The 21,453-nt window shown below is 38.1% G+C and overlaps 1 protein-coding gene across 5 annotated transcripts in view; it reads left to right on the top strand.

The window, feature by feature from the left end:
* OXR1 (oxidation resistance 1) overlaps positions 1-21,453 on the top strand; it is a 458,270-nt gene that overhangs the window by 79,165 nt on the left and 357,652 nt on the right. For all 5 annotated transcript variants that reach the window (XM_057531888.1, XM_057531886.1, XM_057531885.1 and 2 more), the window contains one exon: positions 2,169-2,342. In XM_057531888.1, the coding sequence (XP_057387871.1) occupies positions 2,320-2,342 (23 nt within the window). In that variant the 5' untranslated portion in view covers positions 2,169-2,319. The remainder of the gene's footprint in view (positions 1-2,168; positions 2,343-21,453) is intronic.

Below are 21,453 nucleotides of genomic sequence, written 5' to 3'. Positions count from 1 at the left end.
TATTTTCTTCAGTGATGTCCCTCAGTGCAAACTCTTGGCCAAACACCAAAGTATAATTCAGTAAAAGTAATTTAGTTAGGTATTAAAATAATAACATCCAGACATACGTTTCTCTAAAGATAGAATTAAGAATATCTAGAAGGATGAATTGTGTCAGACAGTATTACATACTTTTTGGGGGGGAGGGGAGGGGTGGTAACCAAACCCTTGATAAGAATCAGGTAATACAGATTGTGAGAGTTTGCAGTTACCAGTTTGGGGAGCAGAATTTGGGGTTCCCATATCCTTAATAGATGTAAGCCCATATGTGTTAACAATTACCCAACGGCAGGATGGACTTGAAAGCTTCTTGGACTGTAAAATGCTTTAAGATACGGACTTTCTAGCTGCTTACACCACAAGCAGTCAGGGTCTATTAAAATTAGAATCCGTTAGAATTATGGTACTTTCTCTGTTCCGCTATAGCTTCTTGTATGCCTTTGAACGTACACAACGATTTTCAGCATGCATTTTATTTTGTTTTATTTTTTACGTGATGGCATCTGTGTTAGACAGTGAATTCTTTGTGAGCAAAGACTATATTTTATTCATCTTTGTGTCCTTAGTACTTAGTTACGGCCTTGTAAATAATAGGGCACAAAAAACATTTTGTTGATTCTAGGAATGACTTAAGAAAACTGAAGAAGTTTGATATTTAAAATTACATATCAAATAATGTAAAATTACCAGTGAACAATGGATCAGTTCCACTTCCCCTCTGTCCCATGTTTGTCACTTTGCAGTAGGTGCAGCATCATAAAATATTGGGGGTAAAGGTCACAGAGTCTCAAACATGATGGCAGACAGTGCTAGTTTTCTCACAAGACCCACTTCCCCCCTCTTCCTTTCTAATAGGCACCTTGGTTTGTGGTTGGACAGATGGCTGCCGAGGATAATGGCTGCATTTTCCAGTCTCCCTTAGAATAGGAGTGGTCATGTGGCTACACTCCAGTGAATGAAATGAAAGTAGAAATTTCATGCGTAAATTTTAGGGTGCATCCTTCTTTCCCTCTTCCTATTTTCTGCTGGCTGGATGCAGACACACTCCCTGGACTCAGCAGCCACTTGGAGCATGATGGGGAACCACGTGTTGAGACTGATGAAACAACAAAAAAGGAGCCTACATCTCTGGTGTCCACGGAGTTGCTATATGCACCTTGGACTTGTTAAGACTCAAGATTTGTTTTTGAAACTTGCAGCCAAACCTAGTGGTAGTAGTGTGGGGCATGTTTTCTTTAGAAATCCTTCCCAAATCTCTTGAATGGGTTGGAAGCCCCTCTTCTGTGCTCCCATGTACTCTGTGTAAACCTTTCTTATCCTATTTTATTACAAGTATCTTTTTTACATAAAACTTTTTTTGAGGGCAGGAACAATGTCTTATTCATATGCCATTTATCTTTATCCCTGAGCTGTACCTAGGATAGACTAAATGCACATAGTATATGTTCAATGAATGTTTGTTAACACTACTGGATTAATGACCTGAACTAATGAAAGTGCCTAAGATAGTATCATGGAATTAATTGCACCCTCAGAAAATTTTTGGCTCAAGATCATAGAACACTGTACACAGTATATGCTGCAAAAAAGTGTGTGGAACTGTTTGTTACGTAAAAACACACTGCTTACCTCCCATGTGTTGCTCATTATAAATTCTCATTTGCTCAGATATAGTAATGAATGATTTTTTATTAAAGCTTTGGATATGACAACAATTTGTGCCAAGGAACTTTTCTTTTCAGTATCTGCTACTGACTAATCAAGATCTTGATCTGATCTTTTTATCACAAGTATATAAAACTGATTTAGAAAGCATAATTGATTGACCCTATGGGGAAAAAATTCAGTGCCTCTAAAAAATATATTCTCTTCCCTCCTTGTATTCTCTACTTCAGGGAATTAACATTTTATTAACCTTTCAATTTATTTTCAAGAAAAAGCATTCAGCTCATCACAAACTCGATTTAATTTTCTTTGGTTTATGACATGTCTTATATTTTAAGAAAAAATTCATATTTTCTTTTGTGTGACTTATACCATGACAAAACTATTGACCTGGATGAAGTAAATCTGTGAAAAGTTATATAGATCAGGTACTAAAGATATCATTTTCTTCCTTTTCTTTCCAGGTCTTCTCAAACTGTGAGTAACTAAGTGGTTTGTGCATCATTGCGGTAGCCAAGCTAAAGTTCCCGGCGGCCTTGTCTGCTTGATCTACTCATTCCCTACTCTGAAACCAAGAGAAGACTGTGCCACAAGACTCCTCCAGAAATCGCTACAATGTCTGTATCTAATTTATCATGGTAAGTGAATGACTTCCTAACTTTAAATGCAAATACATGTATATCATGAATCAATATTTTATAAGTTGTACGGTCAGAACTAAAACAGGGAGGGAACTTAAAAATCTGTTTTCAAGAAATTGTTGTCCTGTGTTAGGGTGAGGAAGGCAACCTAGAATTAAAAGTTTGACACTTTCAGAACCATGGTGTCTGCGGACTCTGGAAAGGGTTCAAGCCTCCCACTGAATCCACGTGATATCCACTGCCTTTCTTTTCAGCACACCCTGGGGGAGAGAGGGATAGGAATATAATATCCTTTCAACATTCATATCCTCTGTCATATGCCCAGATTCAGGACTAACAAGCTGTAAGCGTGGCTCTAAGGGTAGGATAGACATTTTCTCATCAATACTCTTCTTCAGACTTCCTATTTCAACAGACCTACCCAAATTAAACTGAGTAGAACTCAAATATGGAAGAGAAATTTCCTTTATAGATTCATACCTCTAAACAGCTGGCATTCTGAATAATCTTTGACTTACACTTCATGTTTAAAAGCTGTTCGTGGTTTTAAAAAAGCATGAAGATATTTTTCTGGCAAATAATCAACAACTTTTCCTTGGCAATGAAGAGCAGTACTAGCAGGGATGAATTTTAAGCCGTTTTATTGAACCTTGGATTTTTTCTGTATATAAAGAGCTGAACAAGTGATATTATACAAATTCACAGTATTCAATATGTGAATGTCAGAAAAACCTGATAATCTTTTCTGTTTCCTTAAGAACCCATCTCATCCTTGTCTTCAATTTGTGCTGGAACCATAGATAGCATCAGATTAAAGACTAGTTTCTGCAGTGTAATTCCATACATTTAGTTAAGTAAGCAACTTCTTTAGGGCAGAGGATGGAATCATTTGTTTAGATTTAGAGTAGTATTTCTGAGGGACCCATTTTTATGGATGCCTTAGACTATGTCCTTGGGTCCCTACTGGGTGCTAAGGATCTCAGTTTGAAAAAAAATAATTGAAGAAGCTGAAATATATTCTGTAAAACTAAATGAAAAAAAACATTTAAGTTATGAATTATTACTGCAAAATGTTTCCTTTTATATTATTATGAAAATAAAATTATCATTAAAATTTAAAAACTAAACTATTTCTGTAAAACTTGTGAACCCATTCAAACCCCTGGGAGATATTAAGGACACACGTATTTAAAAGAATTATACGCCTGGCAGACGTGTGTGGTGGAGGTGAATCCTCAAAAAGAAGACTGCATACCAAAGAAGAAAAAGAAAGAGAAGGAGGAAGGGGAGGGGACAGAAGAGGAAAAGAAAGAGGAGGGGGAGGGGGAGGGAGAGGAGGGGGAGGGGGAGGGAGAGGGTTGGGGGAAGAGAAGATGAGTAAGAAGCGGGAGGGGGGAGGGAGATTAAAACACACATGTGATTGTCATAGCTCAAGGTAGGCTGTGATGTGGCCTGGTTCACAGAGTCAGGACAAGGCTGACACAGGAGCCTGTCCTTGGTTTGTACCTCAGTGAACAGATACCTTGATGTAAGTGAACTCCACACAAAGAGAGAGATTGTATCCTGTGTTTCCAGTCCAATTGTCCAGCCTGGCTCTTAGAATTTAGTGGATGTTCTATAAATTTGTGCTGTGTGAATGAGTGAAAAAAAAAAAAATGCAAAGCAGGTCATTCAATGGGAAGTTAATGTTTGTATTCGAGAAGAGAATTTAAAATTTAAAATTTAAATGAGAGTATCTTATAGATTTCATATATCTGAAATTTGTTAGAATTCTTTCCATGTTAAAGGTTCAAATTTTACAGAGATAATTCTTGGATATTTTCATTCGATGGTATCCTTAATTCTGGCCACAACTGATGTTCCACGTTAGATTTCCACATAGGGAGCTCTTCGTTTGTTTTACCAGTGTCACCCCTTCATACAGCTGTGTGCCATTTGGCACTTCCCTTCTCCCTCTTATTTATTTATTTATTTTTAATTTATTTTTGGCTGTGTTGGGTCTTCGTTGCTGTGCGAGGGCTTTCTCTAGTTGTCGCGAGGGGGCGCCACTCTTCATCGCGGTGCGCGGGCCTCTCACTGTCGCGGCCTCTCTTGTTGCGGAGCACGGGCTCCAGACGCGCAGGCCCAGTAGTTGTGGCTCACGGACCTAGTTGCTCCGCGGCATGTGGGATCTTCCCAGACCAGGGCTCGAACCTGCGTCCCCTGCATCGGCAGGCAGACTCTCAACCACTGCGCCACCAGGGAAGCCCCCTTCTCCCTCTTAGAATTTGGGCTCCCCACGTACTGGCAAGAAAGGAGTATGGAAAGGAAATCTAAGATATGCAAAACAAATCATTGATTTATTTCGCTCACACCCAGTTTAGAAATCATTAATCTTCTTTTTTCACATTAACCTTTGTAATTCTTCTATATTTCCTAACATTTCTCATCTACAATTTGGGAAACGTTATCTTATAAATATTTGAATACAGATGCGTGGTAACTCATCAATTCTCTATGAGAATTTCTCACAGATCTACATTAATTTAGTGAAATTATCATAGTCTAGGGTCTGGCTGTCTGTTTTAAAATCCAGAAACTAAGATGTGAAAATACTGACATTGGAAAATAAACTGGGTTGCCAGACTACTAATTTAAATAAAATGTGTAGGTAATTTTTAAGTTTGCGGGACGCTTGCTTTGGCCTGACCAGTGCATCCTCTAACTGTTACAGAAAACTATCTGAGAATCTAAATCAGAAGTTTGGCTGATGTCACATTGTCATGGCAAGGAGAGTTATATGCTTCCAGAGTTCGAAGGAAACAGGATAGGCTGCGCCTGGCAGGATTACCTGTCAATAAGGGATGTATCTGCCACATCCCACCATCTGTTTCTCAGCGCAGCTCCTTCATGGCTAGGAGTTAGAGGAACACTGTCAGTGTTTGTCACTCTGATTCGTCTGTTCCATGTCTGCCAGACTCTCCTCAGCTTGGCTTTCTCATTAATGTTAGCACTGCATTTATCGTCAAAACTTACTTCAATCTGTGAACAGTTTGCTCTGCCTACCATGATTTTGTACATACCTGACCATAACCATGTGTTGATCTTAAAATTTAACTCTGAGGCCTAATGGGAGAAGGGATGCCTAATTGTGATCCCTACACGTAACCTAGGAATTTAGAAAATATAGGTTAAGATACTTACATTCATATTTACAACTATCCAAGCAATCCTCCCAGCTTTGAAATACCAGTATAAGAAAATTGTCTTTTTACATATTAAAAACAAAAAAATTTCTTGCTCTAGAAGTTATGTGTATGACCCCTAAAAAATATAAAATAACTTGGCCCTTTCATGCAGAATCTCAAAAAGAAATACAATCTAGGAAAGTTCCAAATTTCTGGGAAATTATGCAGTGTCAATCAGGCAAGGAGGTTGGTGGGAATTGGTTACGAGTCACACAGGGACACAAAACGGGTGTTTCGTGAATCTTCATCTTTAGTAAATAATTACCAGAGGGAGACAATGATTGAGTTGACGTTGGTTAAGATAGAGACAGAGGGATGTACAGAATCCATTGCAGATGTCCACAGAGAGGTGAGAGGTTCCAGGCTATGATCTGAGGGAAAGAATGGTTGCTGGTAGCAGAGATAATTAGCAGGGGACACGAGGAGGTACAAAGAGTTGAGAAAGGATCCTATGTCTATAGCACAAAGAGGGAAAAACGATGATGCCGAGAAGTGCTTGGAAGAACTTACAGTGCTTCCTTTCCTGATAATCATCCTCGATCCCTCCGTTTAAAAATGTTTTTATAAGATATATATATGTACATATATAATATATATAAACATTTTATATGTACATGTATGTAATGTTTTAAAACATACACTTTTTACAACATGCAATCTAAATAAATAGTATCAAGAGTGAACATTTACATGGCATTTACCATGTACTAGGCACTTTTTTAAAGATACTTTGTCCATATACTCCTCACAACAACCTTCTTAGGAATGTAATATTGTTATTTGCATTTCCACAAATGGAAAAGTTAGGCACAGAAAGTTAAGTAATTTGCCCAATATGATACAGCCACTAAGTAGCAGATTTAGGAAATGAAGGCGGGCAGCCATTTAGTGCTCCTAACCACTAAACTACCCGTCCAAAAACTCTCGGTGTGAAAACAATATCCCTGCTCTGCACGTGTGGCTTCAAAGCAAGCGCCCTAGTTCCCATTTCCAACCAGAATGCTTCCCTTAATATCCTCCAATAGGGATATCCTGGAATCTCTCCTGGAAGGAAGAGAGTGTGCGGACCGGGAACCCTAGCAGGCATTAGCGAGGCAGGATGTGGAATGAGCCCCCTGATTTCTGAGGGGCGGTAAGGAGGTTGTTGCTAGCAGAAACTTAGTTGAACTTCCAAAATTCCATAAAGTGAGCTAACTACTAAATATAAATATAAACTACTAAATATAAATCTTAGTTCCACTTGTTATGTTACAGGCTAGAAATTGTCAGGTTTTCAACGTAATACCAAAGAAGCACAACAAGGAGATGCCAGCTCTTTGCTGTAGTTCAGCTGAAATGGCTCTTCAAGTGCTCATCTCATAGAGACCCTCCACTACTAAATCCAGTACTTTCTATCTCCCCAGACCATCTTGCACCCTCAGCTTGCATTATTTTAGTGTTACTGTACATATGTAGGTCAGTATTTAGAGAGAGATTCTAGTAGTGGCTCAGCTTACTTTGCCAAATGACATCTCTTTGACCCCAAATTATTTTTCATTGTGATGTCTGCACACACTTCAGCTTTTGCCCCATGGTATCTTAAAGACATTATGACACCTGACAGGTGAAGGTAATTCAACTAGAGCCAGGTAGGGGAGGAAGAGGACAGTGGATGAAAGTAAGAAGCCAAATAGGCAGTCAAAATCAGTTGAGCATCTGCATTGTGCCATGTGCTAAACACAGAGCAGTGTTGGTGGAAAGTAATAACTGCTCTTATAGGAGCTTATAGTTTGGCCAGGAAGACTAAGTGAGGTTGACCCTTGAACAACGTGGGTTTTAACTGCCCAGGTTCGCTTATATGGGAATTTTTTTCAATAAATACAGTTGGCCTTCGGTATCTGCATATGTGGAAACTGTGGATGTGAGGGCCCACTACTGGACTTGAGCTTGGTGGGTTTTGATATCCTTCGCAGGTCCTGGAATCAATCCCCTGCAGGTAGCGAGGGAGATGACTATAATCAAATAACTGATTTAATGTGATAAGCGCTCTAAGAGGATGTCCAGGGTGTTTTGAAAATCAAAATGGATATTTGTTTTTTCTGCTTGGGAAGAAATGCCTTGTTTTTCAGAAATACAAATGCACCTCTTGCATTTGTTCCTAAAAATAAAGAAATATGCTAATTACAAAGAGTTAAACGCTATACAATTATAAAGCAGAAATAAAAAATGAACTAAATCCTGTCATTCATAGAAAGCCACTGTTATAAATGTGAGATATATTCTTTTCTACATATACTCACATCTTTTTGCAAAAATGGACTCAAACCATGCATGATATTTTGCCATCTTCTGTTTTCACTGAACAGTTTCTACAGCCATCTCTCTATTTGAAGGGTATAAAGTGACATCATCACGTGTAAAGTCTGGTGACATTGTATGGCAGTACTGTTATTTATTTCAGCCATCCAGATTGGACCTTCGTATGTTTTCTAATTTTTGTTTTTACTATTGTAAATATTGATACTTCTCGTGAGATGAAAATTATTCAAACATTGCTGGGTCACAAGGTACTGTGCCGTTCAGAGTACCTGGCGAGGCCCTATCCTGTTGCAGCTCCTGGAATTGCAGACATCAAGGCTATGGAGAAAATACGGGATTTCTGAGAAAGTGTCTTGTCAACTCATTTCCTTATTTATTTTAGAAAAGGACCCATCATGTACGCTAACCCTGTCACCAGATGTTTAACCTCATAAACATTGAAAATGTGCTGGTAATTGTCAAAGAAATATTTTCTTATATTTGACTAATATAATTTTATCAAAAGTCAACAAAATATTCTATCACGCATGCCCATAGGTTGGAAATATAACAAAAGTCTGAATTCTGTAAGTTATTGATATATTGACTAAATTTAGAAGCAGTGAATGGTTTTTATTGAATATGCTTGTAGTATAAAATGCTATTATGAATGTGGGGAAGTTCAGTAATGCTCTAATAGGAGATTAAAACTAATTTGAATTATCTTCTTTATCCAAATATAGTGTGTTAGAATCCTAGAATTGAGAAAGATGCAAAATTTGGTTTGTCAGATTATTTACATTATTTATAATATTTTTATCTAAGTTCTTCTTTAATGAATAAATGAAGAAATGTATCATTCCATATCATTCTTTGGCACCTGCATTTAAGAGAAAAAAATATTCTGGAGAGATGGAGCAACCTATTTATTCTAAAGAAGGGGGAGAAGGGGAAGAATCAGGATCTTTCCTCAAATTGGGAGATTGGGATTGACACATATATACTATTGATACTATGTGTAAAATAGACAACTGCTGGGAACATACTGTATAGCACGGGGAACTCTACTTAATGCACTGTAGTGTCCTAAATGGAGGGGATATATATATATATGTATGGCTGATTCATTTTGCTGGGCAGTGGAAGCTAACACAACATTATAAAGCAACTATACTCCAATAAAAATTAATTAAAAAAAGAAATAAATATTTAAAAAATTGCCTTAGCTACTCTTCTGCAAACTACTTGTCCTATTTACACTGTTAAATAGTAGGCTCTCAGGGACAGGATCTGCAGTGGCAGAGGAAGTAGAGATTTGAATTGTCTCTATTTTTGGAGGGATTAGAACTCACAGGGGGAAAAAATGTGGTTAAGTAGAGATTGCAAGGGAAGTTTTGACCCTGAGTTTTACAGTAAAGGTTAAAAGTCAATTGTCAACAGCCTACTATTGGAGAAGAGGGAAAAAATAAAAAGGTTACACATAAATATAAAGCTAATACTTTGAACTGAAAAAAAGACGAGAGCTTCTGAGTGATAGGACAGGCTTAGCTGGTTAGATACTGTGAGTATTTCTCAGTGTGGTAAGTGAATGTTGAATGAATGACTAGTATATTAAGGTACTGGGAAGAGAGAGTATATGTATAAATATATACGTTCTTTTTCATATTCTTTTCCATTGTGCTTTATCACAGGATATTGAATACAGTTCCCTGTGCTATACAGTAGGACTTTGTTGTTTATCCATTCTGTATATAATGGTTTGCATCTGCTCATCCCAAACTCCCAGCCCTTCCTTTCTCCACCCGCGACCCCCGACAACCACAAATCTGTTCTCTATGTCTGTGAGTCTGTTTCTGTTTCATAGATAAGTTCATTTGTGTCATGTTTTAGATTCCACGTATAAGTGATATCATATGGTATTTGTCTTTCTCTTTCTGACTTACTTCACTTAGTATGATAATCTCTAGGTCCATCCATGTTGCTGCAAATGGCATTATTTCATTCTTTTGTATGGCTGAGTAGTATTCTATTGTATATAGGTACATCTTCTTTATCCACTCCTCTGTCGATGGACATTTTGGTGGCTTCCATGTCTTGGCTATTGTGAATGATGGAGTTCAGCTTGATTTTAAAACTATTACAGTTCAACTGAGAAAAAAAAAATCAAACACTTTTCAAGTCAATTGGATTGTCATTAAAAGAGTTAGATTTGGGCTTCCCTGGTGGCGCAGTGGTTGAGAATCTGCCTGCTAATGCAGGGGACACGGGTTCGAGCCCTGGTCTGGGAAGATCCCACATGCCGCGGAGCGGCTGGGCCCGTGAGCCACAATTGCTGAGCCTGCGCGTCTGGAGCCTGTGCCCCGCGACGGGAGGGGCCGCGATAGAGAAAGGCCCGCGCACCGCGATGAAGAGCGGTCCCCGCACCGCGATGAAGAGTGGCCCCCGCTTGCCGCAACTGGAGAAAGCCCTCGCACGAACCGAAGACCCAACACAGCCAAAAATAAATAAATAAATAAGAAAATCCTTTAAAAAAAAAAAAAAAAAAAAAGAGTTAGATTTATTCATTTATACTTGCTTTTATGTTTTTTTCTAAAGAATAGGTTTATTGTTATGAGTTGTATAGGAATCTAAAAATAATTCCTGTACAGAGATAAATTAGTATATTTTAATTGCATTATTTTTATGTAAATTAGAATTTTTTATGGTTATATTCATCCATTTCTTCATTCAACAAATATTTTGAGTGCCTACAATGTGCAATTTTCAGTGCTGTGGATAGAATAATAAATGAAACAAGCCCCTACTCTCATTAATATTACCTTCTAGTGCTGAAGACAAATAAACAAATTAACAAATATGTTTTATAATATCAGATAGTGGTAAGGATTTTGAAGAATAATCAGCAGAGTGAAAATATAGAGTGATGGCAGGCATGGGGAATTGGTGAAGAAAAGCCTCTTGGACAGGTGGCACTTAAGTAGAAAGGGAATGAGCTATACAACTTCCAGAGGAAAGCCATTTCAGGCAGAGAAACAGAAGGACAAAGGCCCTGAGACTGAAATGTACCTGGTGTGTTTGAGGAATCATCAAGGAAGCTAGTTTGGTGGAAACAACCAATAGAGGGGAGAGTCCTAGGAACTGACTGAGCTTGGAGAGGTAGCAGGGACCATGTAGGTCACCAGAAAGACTGAATTATATTCTAAGTGTGATGGGAAACCTTGCCCTCACTTACCACATTATAGGCAAAAGTTCATATAAAATATAAATTTAGAGAAATTCAGTGTTGGGAAGAATTGAGTGTTGAGACCAGAGTCTTAATCTGATTTCTATTTAAAAGGACCTCTCTGTGATCTACAAATTTTATTAAAACAGTTTATATTATATTCTGAATATAAACGTACAGCAGATATGATTAATGAGATGTAATAATGAAAGGTTTTTAATGAAAAACCTTTTTTCAGGAAAATAGCCTGTGTCTCCTTACCATCCATTTTAAAAGATCCAACAAATCTAATACATCTGAATAATTAGGGGCATGATATAAAAGAGATTTCATCTACAGAAATATTCTATCTTGCATTAAGGAGCCTTTCAGAAGAAGGTGAATGAATGCTTTTGTAAATTGTGGAAATTAAGAATATAATATCAATTATCGGACCTTTGGGTTCAAGATGGCGGAGTAGAAGGACATGCACTCACTCCCTCTTGCAAGAGCACCAGAATCACAACTAACTGCTTAACAGTCATCGACAGGAAGACACTGGAACTCACCAAAAAACACACCCCACATCCAAAGACAAAGGAGAAGCCGAAATGAGACAGTAGGAGGGGTGCAATCACAATAAAATCAAATCCTGTAACCACTGGGTGGGTGACTCACAAACTGGAGAACAATTATACTACAGAAGTCCACCCACTGGAGTGAAGGCTCTGAGCCCCACGTCAGGCTTCCCAACCTGGGGGTCTGGCAATGGGAGGAGAAATTTCCAGAGAATTAGACTTTGAAGGCTAGCGGGATTTGATTGAAGAGCTTCAACAGGACTGGGGGGAAACAGAGACTCCACTCTTGGAGGGCACACACGAAGTAGTGTGTGCATCAGGACCCAGGGGGGAAGGAGCAGTGACCCCACAGGATACTGAACCAGACCTACCTACTAGTGTTGGAGGGTCTCCTGCAGAGGCAGGGGGTGGCTGTGGCTCACCACAGGGACAAGGACACTGGCAGCAGAAGTTCTGAGAAGTACTCCTTGGCATGAGCCCTCTCAGAGTCTGCCACCAAAGAGCCTGTAGCCTCCAGTGCTGGGGTGCCTCAGGCCAAACAACCAACAGGGAGGGAACCCAGCCCCACCCATCATCAGACAAGCAGATTAAAGTTTTACTGAGCTCTGCCCACCAGAGCAACACCCAGCTCTACCCACCACCCGTCCCCCCCATCAGGAAGCTTGCACAAGCCTCTTAGATAGCCTCATCCACCAGAGGGCAGACAGCAGAAGTTAGAAGAACTACAATCCTGCAGCATGTGGAACGAAAACCACATTCACAGAGAGATAGACAAAATGAAAATGTGGAAGGCTATGTACCAGATGACGGAACAAGATAAAACCCCAGAAAAACAATTAAATGAAGTGGAGATAGGCAACCTTCCAGAAAAAGAATTCAGAATAATGATAGTGAAGATGATCCAGGACCTTGGAAAAAGAACGGAGGCAAAGATCGAGAAGATGCAAGAAATGTTTAACAAAGACCTAAAAGAATTAAAGAAAAAACACCTAGAAGAATTAAAGAACAAACACACAGAGATGAACAATACAATAACTGAAATGAAAAATACACTGGAAGGAATCAATAGCAGAAAAACTGAGGCAGAAGAAAGGATAATTGACCTGGAAGACGGAATTGTGGAATTCACTGCTGTGGAACAGAATAAAGAAAAAAGAATGAAAAAAGAAAGAAGACAGCCTAAGAGACCTCTGGGACAACATTAAATGCACCAACATTTGCACTATAGGGGTCCCAGAAGGAGAAGAGAAAGGATGCGAGAAAATATTTGAAGATTACAGTCGAAAACTTTCCTAACATGGGAAAGGAAATAGCCACCCAATTACAGGAAGTGCAGACAGTCCCAGGCAGGATAAACCCAAGGAGAAACACACCAAGACACATAGTAATCAAATTGACAGAAATTAAAGACAAAGAAAAATTATTAAAAGCAACAAGGGAAAAACGACAAATAACATACAAAGGAACTCTAATAAGGTTAACAGCTGATTCCTCAGCAGAAACTGTACAAGCCAAAAGGGAGTGGCACAATATATTTAAACGGAAGAACCGACAACCAAGATTACTCTACCCGGGCTTCCCTGGTGGCGCAGTGGTTGAGAATCTGCCTGCTAATGCAGGGGACACGGGTTCGAGCCCTGGTCTGGGAAGATCCCACATGCCGCGGAGCAGCTGGGCCTGTGAGCCACAATTGCTGAGCCTGCGCGTCTGGAGCCTGTGCCCCGTAACGGGAGGGGCCGCGATGGAGAGAGGCCCGCGCACCGCGATGAAGAGCGGTCCCCGCACCGCGATGGAGAGTGGCCCCCGCTTGCCGCAACTGGAGAAAGCCCTTGCACGAACCGAAGACCCAATACAGACAAAAAAATAATAATAAAAATAATTAAGTGCATGAAATTACAAACTGCATGTCTTTAAAAAAAAAAAAAAAAAAAAAAAAAAAGATTACTCTACCCGGCAAGAATCTCATTCAGATTTGACGGAGAAATCAAAAGCTTTACAGACAAGCAAAAGCTAAGAGAATTCAGTACCACAAAACCAGCTCTACAACAAATGTTAAAGGAACTTCTCTAAGTGGGAAACACAAGAAAAGAAAAGGGCCTACAAAAACAAACCCAAAACAATTAAGAAAATGGTAATAGGAACCTACCTATTGATAATTACCTTAAATGTGAAGGGATTAAATGCTCCAACCAAAAGACACAGGCTCGCTGAATGGATACAAAAACAAGACTCACATATATACAGTCTACAGCAGACCCACTTCAGACCTAGGGACACGTACAGACTGAAAGTGAGGGGATGGAAAAAGATATTCCATGCAAATGGAAATCAAAAGAAAGCTAGAGTAGCAATACTCATATCAGATAAAATAGACTTTCAAATAAAGAATGTTACAAGAGACAACGAAGAACACTGCATAATGATCAAGGGATCCATCTAAGAAGAAGATATAACAATTATAAATATATATGCACCCAACATAGGAGCACCTCAATACATAAGGCAACTGCTAACAGCTATAAAAGAGGAAATCGACAGTAACACAATAATAGTGGGGGACTTTAACACCTCACTTACACCAATGGACAGATCATCCAAAATGAAAATAAATAAGGAAACAGAAGCTTTAAATGACACAATAGACCAGATAGATTTAATTGATATTTATAGGACATTCCATCTGAAAACAGCCGATTACACTCTCTTCTCAAGTGCACATGGAACATTCTCCAGGATAGATCACATCTTGGGTCACAAATCAAGCCTCAGTAAATTTAAGAAAATTGAAATCATATCAAGCAATTTTTCCGACTACAATGCTATGAGATTAGAAATAAATTACAGCGAAAAAAAATGTAAAAAACACAAACACATGGAGCCTAAACAATACGTTACTAAATAACCAAGAGAAATCAAAGAGGAAATCAAAAAATACCTAGAGACAAATGACAATGAAAACATGATGGTCCAAAACCTATGGGATGCAGCTAAAGCAGTTCTAAGAGGGAAGTTTATAGCAATACAGTCCTACCTCAAAAAACAAGAAAAAACTCAAATAAACATCTAACCATACACCTAAAGTAACTAGAGAAAGAAGAACAAACAAAACCCAAAGTTAGTAGAAGGAAAGAAGTCATAAAGATCAGAGCAGAAATAAATGAAATAGAAACAAAGAAAACAGTAGCAAAGATCAATAAAACTAAAAGCTGGTTCTTTGATGAGAGAAACAAAATTGATAAACCTTTAGCCAGACTCATCAAGAAAAAGAGGGAGAGGACTCAAATCAATAAAATTAGAAATGAAAAAGGAGAAGTTACAACAGATACCACAGAAATACAAAGCATCCTAAGAGACTACTACAAGCAACTGTATGCCAATAAAATGGACAACCTGGAAGAAATGGACAAATTCTTAGAAAGGTATAACCTTCCAAGACTGAACCAGGAAGAAATAGAAAATATGAACAGACCAATCACAAGTAATGAAATTGAAAATGTGATTAAAAATCTTCCAACAAACAAAAGTCCAGGATGAGATGGCTTCACAGGTGAATTCTATCAAACAGAGTAGAGCTAACACCCATCCTTCTCAAACTCTTCCAAAAAATTGCAGAGGAAGGAACACTGCCAAACTCATTCTACAAGTCCACCATCACCCTGATATGAAAACCAGACAAAGAAAGAAAATTACAGACCAATATCACTGATGAATGCAAAAATCCTCAACAAAATACTAACAAACAGAATCCAACAGCACATTAAAAGGAGCGTACACCGTGATCAAGTGGGGTGTGTCCCAGGGATGCAAGGATTCTTCAATATATGCAAAGCAATCAATGTGGTACACCATATTAACAAATTGAAGAATAAAAACCATATGGTCATCTCAATAGATGCAGAAAAAGCTTTTGACAAATTTCAACACCCATTTATGTTAAAAACTCTCCAGAAAGTGGGCATAGAGGGAACCTACCTCAACATAATAAAGGCCATATACAACAAACCCACAGCAAACATTATTCTCAATGGTGAAAAACTGAAAGCATTTCCTCTAAGATCAGGAACAAGAGAAGGATGTCCACTCTTGCCACTATTATTAAACATAGTTTTGGAAGTCCTAGCCATGGCAATCAGAGAAGAAAAAGAAATAAAAGGAATACAAGTTGGAAAAGAAGAAGTAAAACTGTCACTATGCAGATGACATGATACTATACATAGAGAATCCTAAAGATGCCACCAGAAAACTGCTAGAGCTAATCAATGAATTTGGTAAAGTTGCAGGATACAAAATTAATGCACAGAAATCTCTTGTATTCCTATACGCTAACAACAGAAGATCAGAAAAGAAATTAAGGAAACAATCCCATTCACCATTTCAACAAAAAGAATAAAATACCTAGGAATAAACCTACCTAAAGAGGTCAAAGACCTGTACTCAGAAAGCTATAAGACACTGATGAAAGAAATCAAAAATGACACAAACAGATGGAGAGATATACCATGTTCTTGGACTGGAAGAATCAATATTGTGAAAATGACTATACTACCCAAAGCAATCTACAGATTCAGTGCAATTCTTATCAAAATACCAATGGCATTTTTTACAGAACTAGAACAAAAAAAATCATAAAATTTGTATGGAGACACCAAAGACCCCTAATAGCCAAAGCAGTCTTGAGGGAAGAAAATGGGGCTGGAGGAATCAGACTCCCTGACTTCAGGCTATACTACAAAGCTACAGTAATCAAGACAATATGGTACCGGCACAAAAACAGAAATATAGATCAGTGGAACAGGATAGAAAGCCCAGAAATAAACCCACGCACCTATGGTCAACTAATCTATGACAAAGGCAGCAAGGATATACAATGGAGAAAAGACAGTCTTCAATAAGTGGTGCTGGGAAAACTGGACAGCTATGTGTAAAAGAATGAAATTAGAACACTCCCTAACACCATACACAAAAATAAGCTCAAAATGGATTAAAGATCTAAATGTAAGACCAGACATTATAAAACTCTTAGAGGAAAACATAGGAAGAACACTCTTTGGCATAAGTCTCAGCAAGATCTCTTTTGACCCACCTCCTAGAGTAATGGAAATAAGAACAGAAATAAACAAATGGGACCTAATGAAACTTAAAAGCTTTTGCACAACAAAGGAAACTATAAACAAGACGAAAAAACAACCCTCAGAATGGGAGAAAATATTTGCAAACGAACCAACAGACAAAGGATTAATCTCCCAAATATACAAACAGCTCATGCAGCTCAATATTAAAATACGAACAGCCCAATCAAGAAATGGGCAGAAGACCTAAATAGACATTTCTCCAAAGAAAACATACAGATGGCCAAGAGGCACATGAAAAGCTGCTCAACATCTCTAGTTATTAGAGAAATGCAAATCAAAACTACAATGAGTTTTCACTTCACACCAGTTAGAATGGGCATCATCAGAAAATCTACAAACAAAAAATGCTTGAGAGGATGTGGAGAAAAGGAAACCCTCTTGCACTGCTGGTGGGAATGTAAATTGATACAGCCACTATGGGGAACAGTATGGAGGTGCCTTAAAAAACTAAAAATAGAATTACCATATGACCCAGCAATCCCACTACTGCACATATACCTAGAGAAAACCATAATTCAAAAAGACACATGCACCCCAATGTTCACTGCAGCACTATTTACACTAGCCAGGTCATGGACGCAACCTAAATGCCCATCGACAGATGAATGGATAAAGAAGATGTGGTACATATATACAATGGAGTATTATCAGCCATAAAAAGGAACGAAATTGGGTCATTTGTAGAGATGTGGATGGACCTAGAGACTGTCATACAGAGTGAAGTAAGTCAGAAAGAGAAAAACAAATATCATATATTAATGCATTATGGGGAATATAGAAAAATGGTACCAATGAACCGGTTTGCAAGACAGAAATAGAGACACAGATGTAGAGAACCTACGTATAGACACCAACGGGGGAAAGCGGGGGGAGGGGGTGGTGGTGGTGGGATGAATTGGGAGATTGGGATTGACATATATACACTAATATGCATAAAATAGATAACTAATAAGAACCTGCTGTATAAAAATAAAATTAAATTTAAAAAAATATCAATTATCCAACTTATATTTTACATTTATTTTTAAATCTCCCCCCACAATAAACTTTGACTAATTTATAAACACAAAAGTCCATTAAACAATGAAGTGTCTGTTTTATACTGGTTGTTTATGTGTGTGGTTTTAGTGAGGAATCAGATATAATACAACATTCATCCATGTGGTAACATGTGTTTTGGAGAGAATGTTTGTATTAAAGTACTAGATGTTCTTTCTCTGGAAAATACTTACGTTTAAGATTATGACCTTTCTACCCTTTTAGTGGTACAGTATGATTTCTTTTATGGTACTGGTTATAGATGTAAGTTAGGTTATTGTTTTTTATGTCTTTACTTGGCAAAATTAAAGTTGGAGACAATGTTGATCCCACTCCTCCCCCATCTTGTGTGTGTGTGCCTGTGTGTGTGTGTGTGTTTTAATTAAATTGGACCATAAAAATCAAAAAGTCAGGAACTTCTGGTGTACTGGGATTTATTTCAAACTGGCTCCAATCCAAAGTATTAATTGTCAATGGCATATCGATCCAGGTCACAGAAGAAATCATCATGGATACCTGCCACCTTCATTTGGCACTATAGAGGTGTAGATTCAGTGTATTGAGAAAGCTTGAAAATGACTTTATTGCCTACACGGGATAAAATGGTCTTACAAGCATATAATATCCAAGAATCCAAGATTCTTCTTTTGCTAGACCTATGCAAGCCTCTACCTATATAAGGAAGCATGGCTAATCCATCCTTCTTCTTGGACGTACTATTTGATGTCTAGGAAGTATTTCTGCAGGGTTATAATTACCACTTTCCTGCAATTTGTTTTTAGTCATATTTAACATTTATGCATTTTCCTTCTCCTTTTAATAATTACATTTTCTTTATCAGATAACAAAGTTTTTCTACTGGTGGTTCCACAAACTCATTTTTTATTATGAACAAAATCAGTTAGTTCATTGCTCAATGCTACTTAACTTATTAATGCTACTCCCAAGTAATAAGAAATATCTATATTTCATAATAACTAAACTTGAACTTTTGAATGTGTTTTGAGTCTCCAGAATTGTAAAGTTAACTGCTCTCACATTCACATTGACAGAGGTCACATAAATGATATCTGGTGAATTGAAACTATTAATTATAGAAACCACGTTGAATTCAAGTGAACATTTTCCTTTGATCTAGGTCTGCTTAGATAAAATGGTGCATGATTTTACAACTTCCGTGCTAAATATTCAGGCCAGCTCAGCGACAGTAGCAGAGAGAGAATAACCTCCTCTGACAGATGATTTCTCTAAAGAGCTAGGCGCACCAGGCCTCCCTTGTTCAGTTGAGAGCTCATGGTAGAAAGTGCAAGTTCTGACACTCCACCATCTTTTCTGACTGGTACATTTCACACAGGAGAGGTGCTGTTGTTCCAGATGGTTTTTCAGCTTTATGCACACTAGCTTTGTGGACTCCTGCTGTAACCGAAAATTGGTTTTACGCCAACATTTGACAAAGAAATTAGATTAGGTTAACTACTCTTTGGTTTTAGATTACTGATATAAAGTGCTTTCATGAATATGACAGAAGAAATTGAAATTCAAGTTAAGTGATGTCCCCGGGTAAATTTTCATTTAGACATTTTCCCTGAGGTTTTTATAGTATCATAAACTTACATGCAGATACAGAATTTGCATAGAATCAGGCTCATTGAAATTTTGATGATCTTTTTCAATCTATAATCTTTTTAGTGTTTTTATGGAAAACTAGCTAGATATTTGAAGTGACTGTAAAGATGATGATATGAAAAGATTTGAAAGGCATCTATTAATTCGTCTGCATGGTAAAAGCATTCATTATGTTTATTAACTTCTGGGTTCTCATGAACTGAGTAAGAGAAAGTAATTTTCTTGAGGTAAGGATTTGCTTGACATCCCTCCATAATTTTTCCAAGTTCTAAGCATTTGGAGAATAAAACAGACATATCAAGTACATACTATATTTGGCAAGTTGTAAATGTGATTGATTGAAGCATTGAGCTATAGCTGTTACCAGAACATATATTATGAGATGTCTGAAACTTCAGCTTCCCAGTTAGAATGTATCTGGACAGCCAACTGCTAGGACAGAGATGAGGTCATCTTGCACATTGTTGGCACCTGGTACTCACCAGATGCTTTGCACTCATAGCTAGCTGAATGTTCACCAGAGCATTCAGTCTAATTCCCTAGGCACTGTAATGGACAGGATATATATAGTATGGGTGGAAAATCTTGTTTAAAAAAAAGTCCAACATTGGAACAGCGGGTAAAGTGATTTGACTGTCATAAAGCTAGTCTGTGTCTAATGTATGATAATGTAAGAACTTTCCTGATATTTGAGAAAATAAAACAGCTCTGTTCCCATCCTGAGATCTTGAGTTTTAACCTCTACACTTTGGAGAAATTTCCTCAGATCCGTGTTCTGTCATCTTCTGCCCTTTCTGACTGTCTCTTAGCCTTTTCACGTCATCATAAATTATTGGCTGGCACTGGCACAGTATTTGCCTAAAATCATAGAACATTTTTGAGAAGGAAGCTGTGAGGTCACGTAGGGCATTGGTTACAGAGTTGGGGTTCACGGACACAGGGCAGTCAGTGACGAACCATCTTGTTACCAAATGAGAAAAATGAAGATAATATCAGACTAATTTTGCTAAATTTCTTTTTTTCATCTGAAATGATTATTTGATATTAAAATGGTCTCTCTTTTATGGAAAGAAGGTGATAATAAATAATAATCATTATCCCTAATTAAGAAAAGCAGAAGTATTTAGCCTAAAATACTAAGTGGATGTCCAATTTTAATTTTCAGATTTATGGTTCTATGAATCTAAGAGTCTGGGAACTACTGACCTAGTTCCGATAATTACCCAAGCCATGGATCCCATCAACAGAAATCCTAAGTAGTGATAATTCAGCCTTTTCTCAGCACCCTTCCTGTGAGTCCCCAGCCTAATGGGCTGCCCATATGAATTTGGGCTTTTCTAATTAGTACAAGTTTTCCTCTGCATTGGCTCTAAGTCTACTACTCTAATTACTAGTTTATCATTTTACCTAAAGCCATATATGCTGCGTCTAATACAACATTTTCCCAAGTATCTTCTAAAGACCAGTAATTCCAAGGTATGTGTTAATAGGTATCATGAGGAGGAGGGGGAACCACAGACAGATTATTTGGGGAAGCAATAGTTCAAACCAGTAGATTGATTAATTTCAGTACTTCACAAATTCTTTTTTTTTTTAATTTATTTATGTATTTATTTATTTTTGGCTGCGTTGGGTCTTCGTTGCTGGGCTCGGGCTTTATTTAGTTGCGGCGAGCGGGGGCTAACTCTTTGCTGCAGTGCACAGGCTTCTCATTGTGGTGGCTTCTCTTGTTGCGGAACGCGGGCTCTAGGCACACTGGCTTCAGTAGTTGCAGCACACGGGCTTTTGCAGTTGCGGCTTGCGGGCTTTAGAGCGCAGGCTTAGTAGGATGTGGGATGTTCCCAGACCAGGGCTCGAACCCGTTTCCCCTGCCTTGGCAGGTGGATTCTTAACCACCGCGCCACCAGGGAAGTCCCTTCACAAATTCTTTATTGGGCTAATTCATTTAACAAATATTTATTGGGCATCCACTACATGGCAGGCAGTGTTCTATATTCTAATCTATACTGGAGATATTTAAGAGGAAGA

This window comes from Balaenoptera acutorostrata, chromosome 17 (assembly GCF_949987535.1).
Source record: "Balaenoptera acutorostrata chromosome 17, mBalAcu1.1, whole genome shotgun sequence".
Taxonomy (NCBI): domain Eukaryota; kingdom Metazoa; phylum Chordata; class Mammalia; order Artiodactyla; family Balaenopteridae; genus Balaenoptera; species Balaenoptera acutorostrata.
This window is presented reverse-complemented; position numbering and strand designations above follow the sequence as displayed.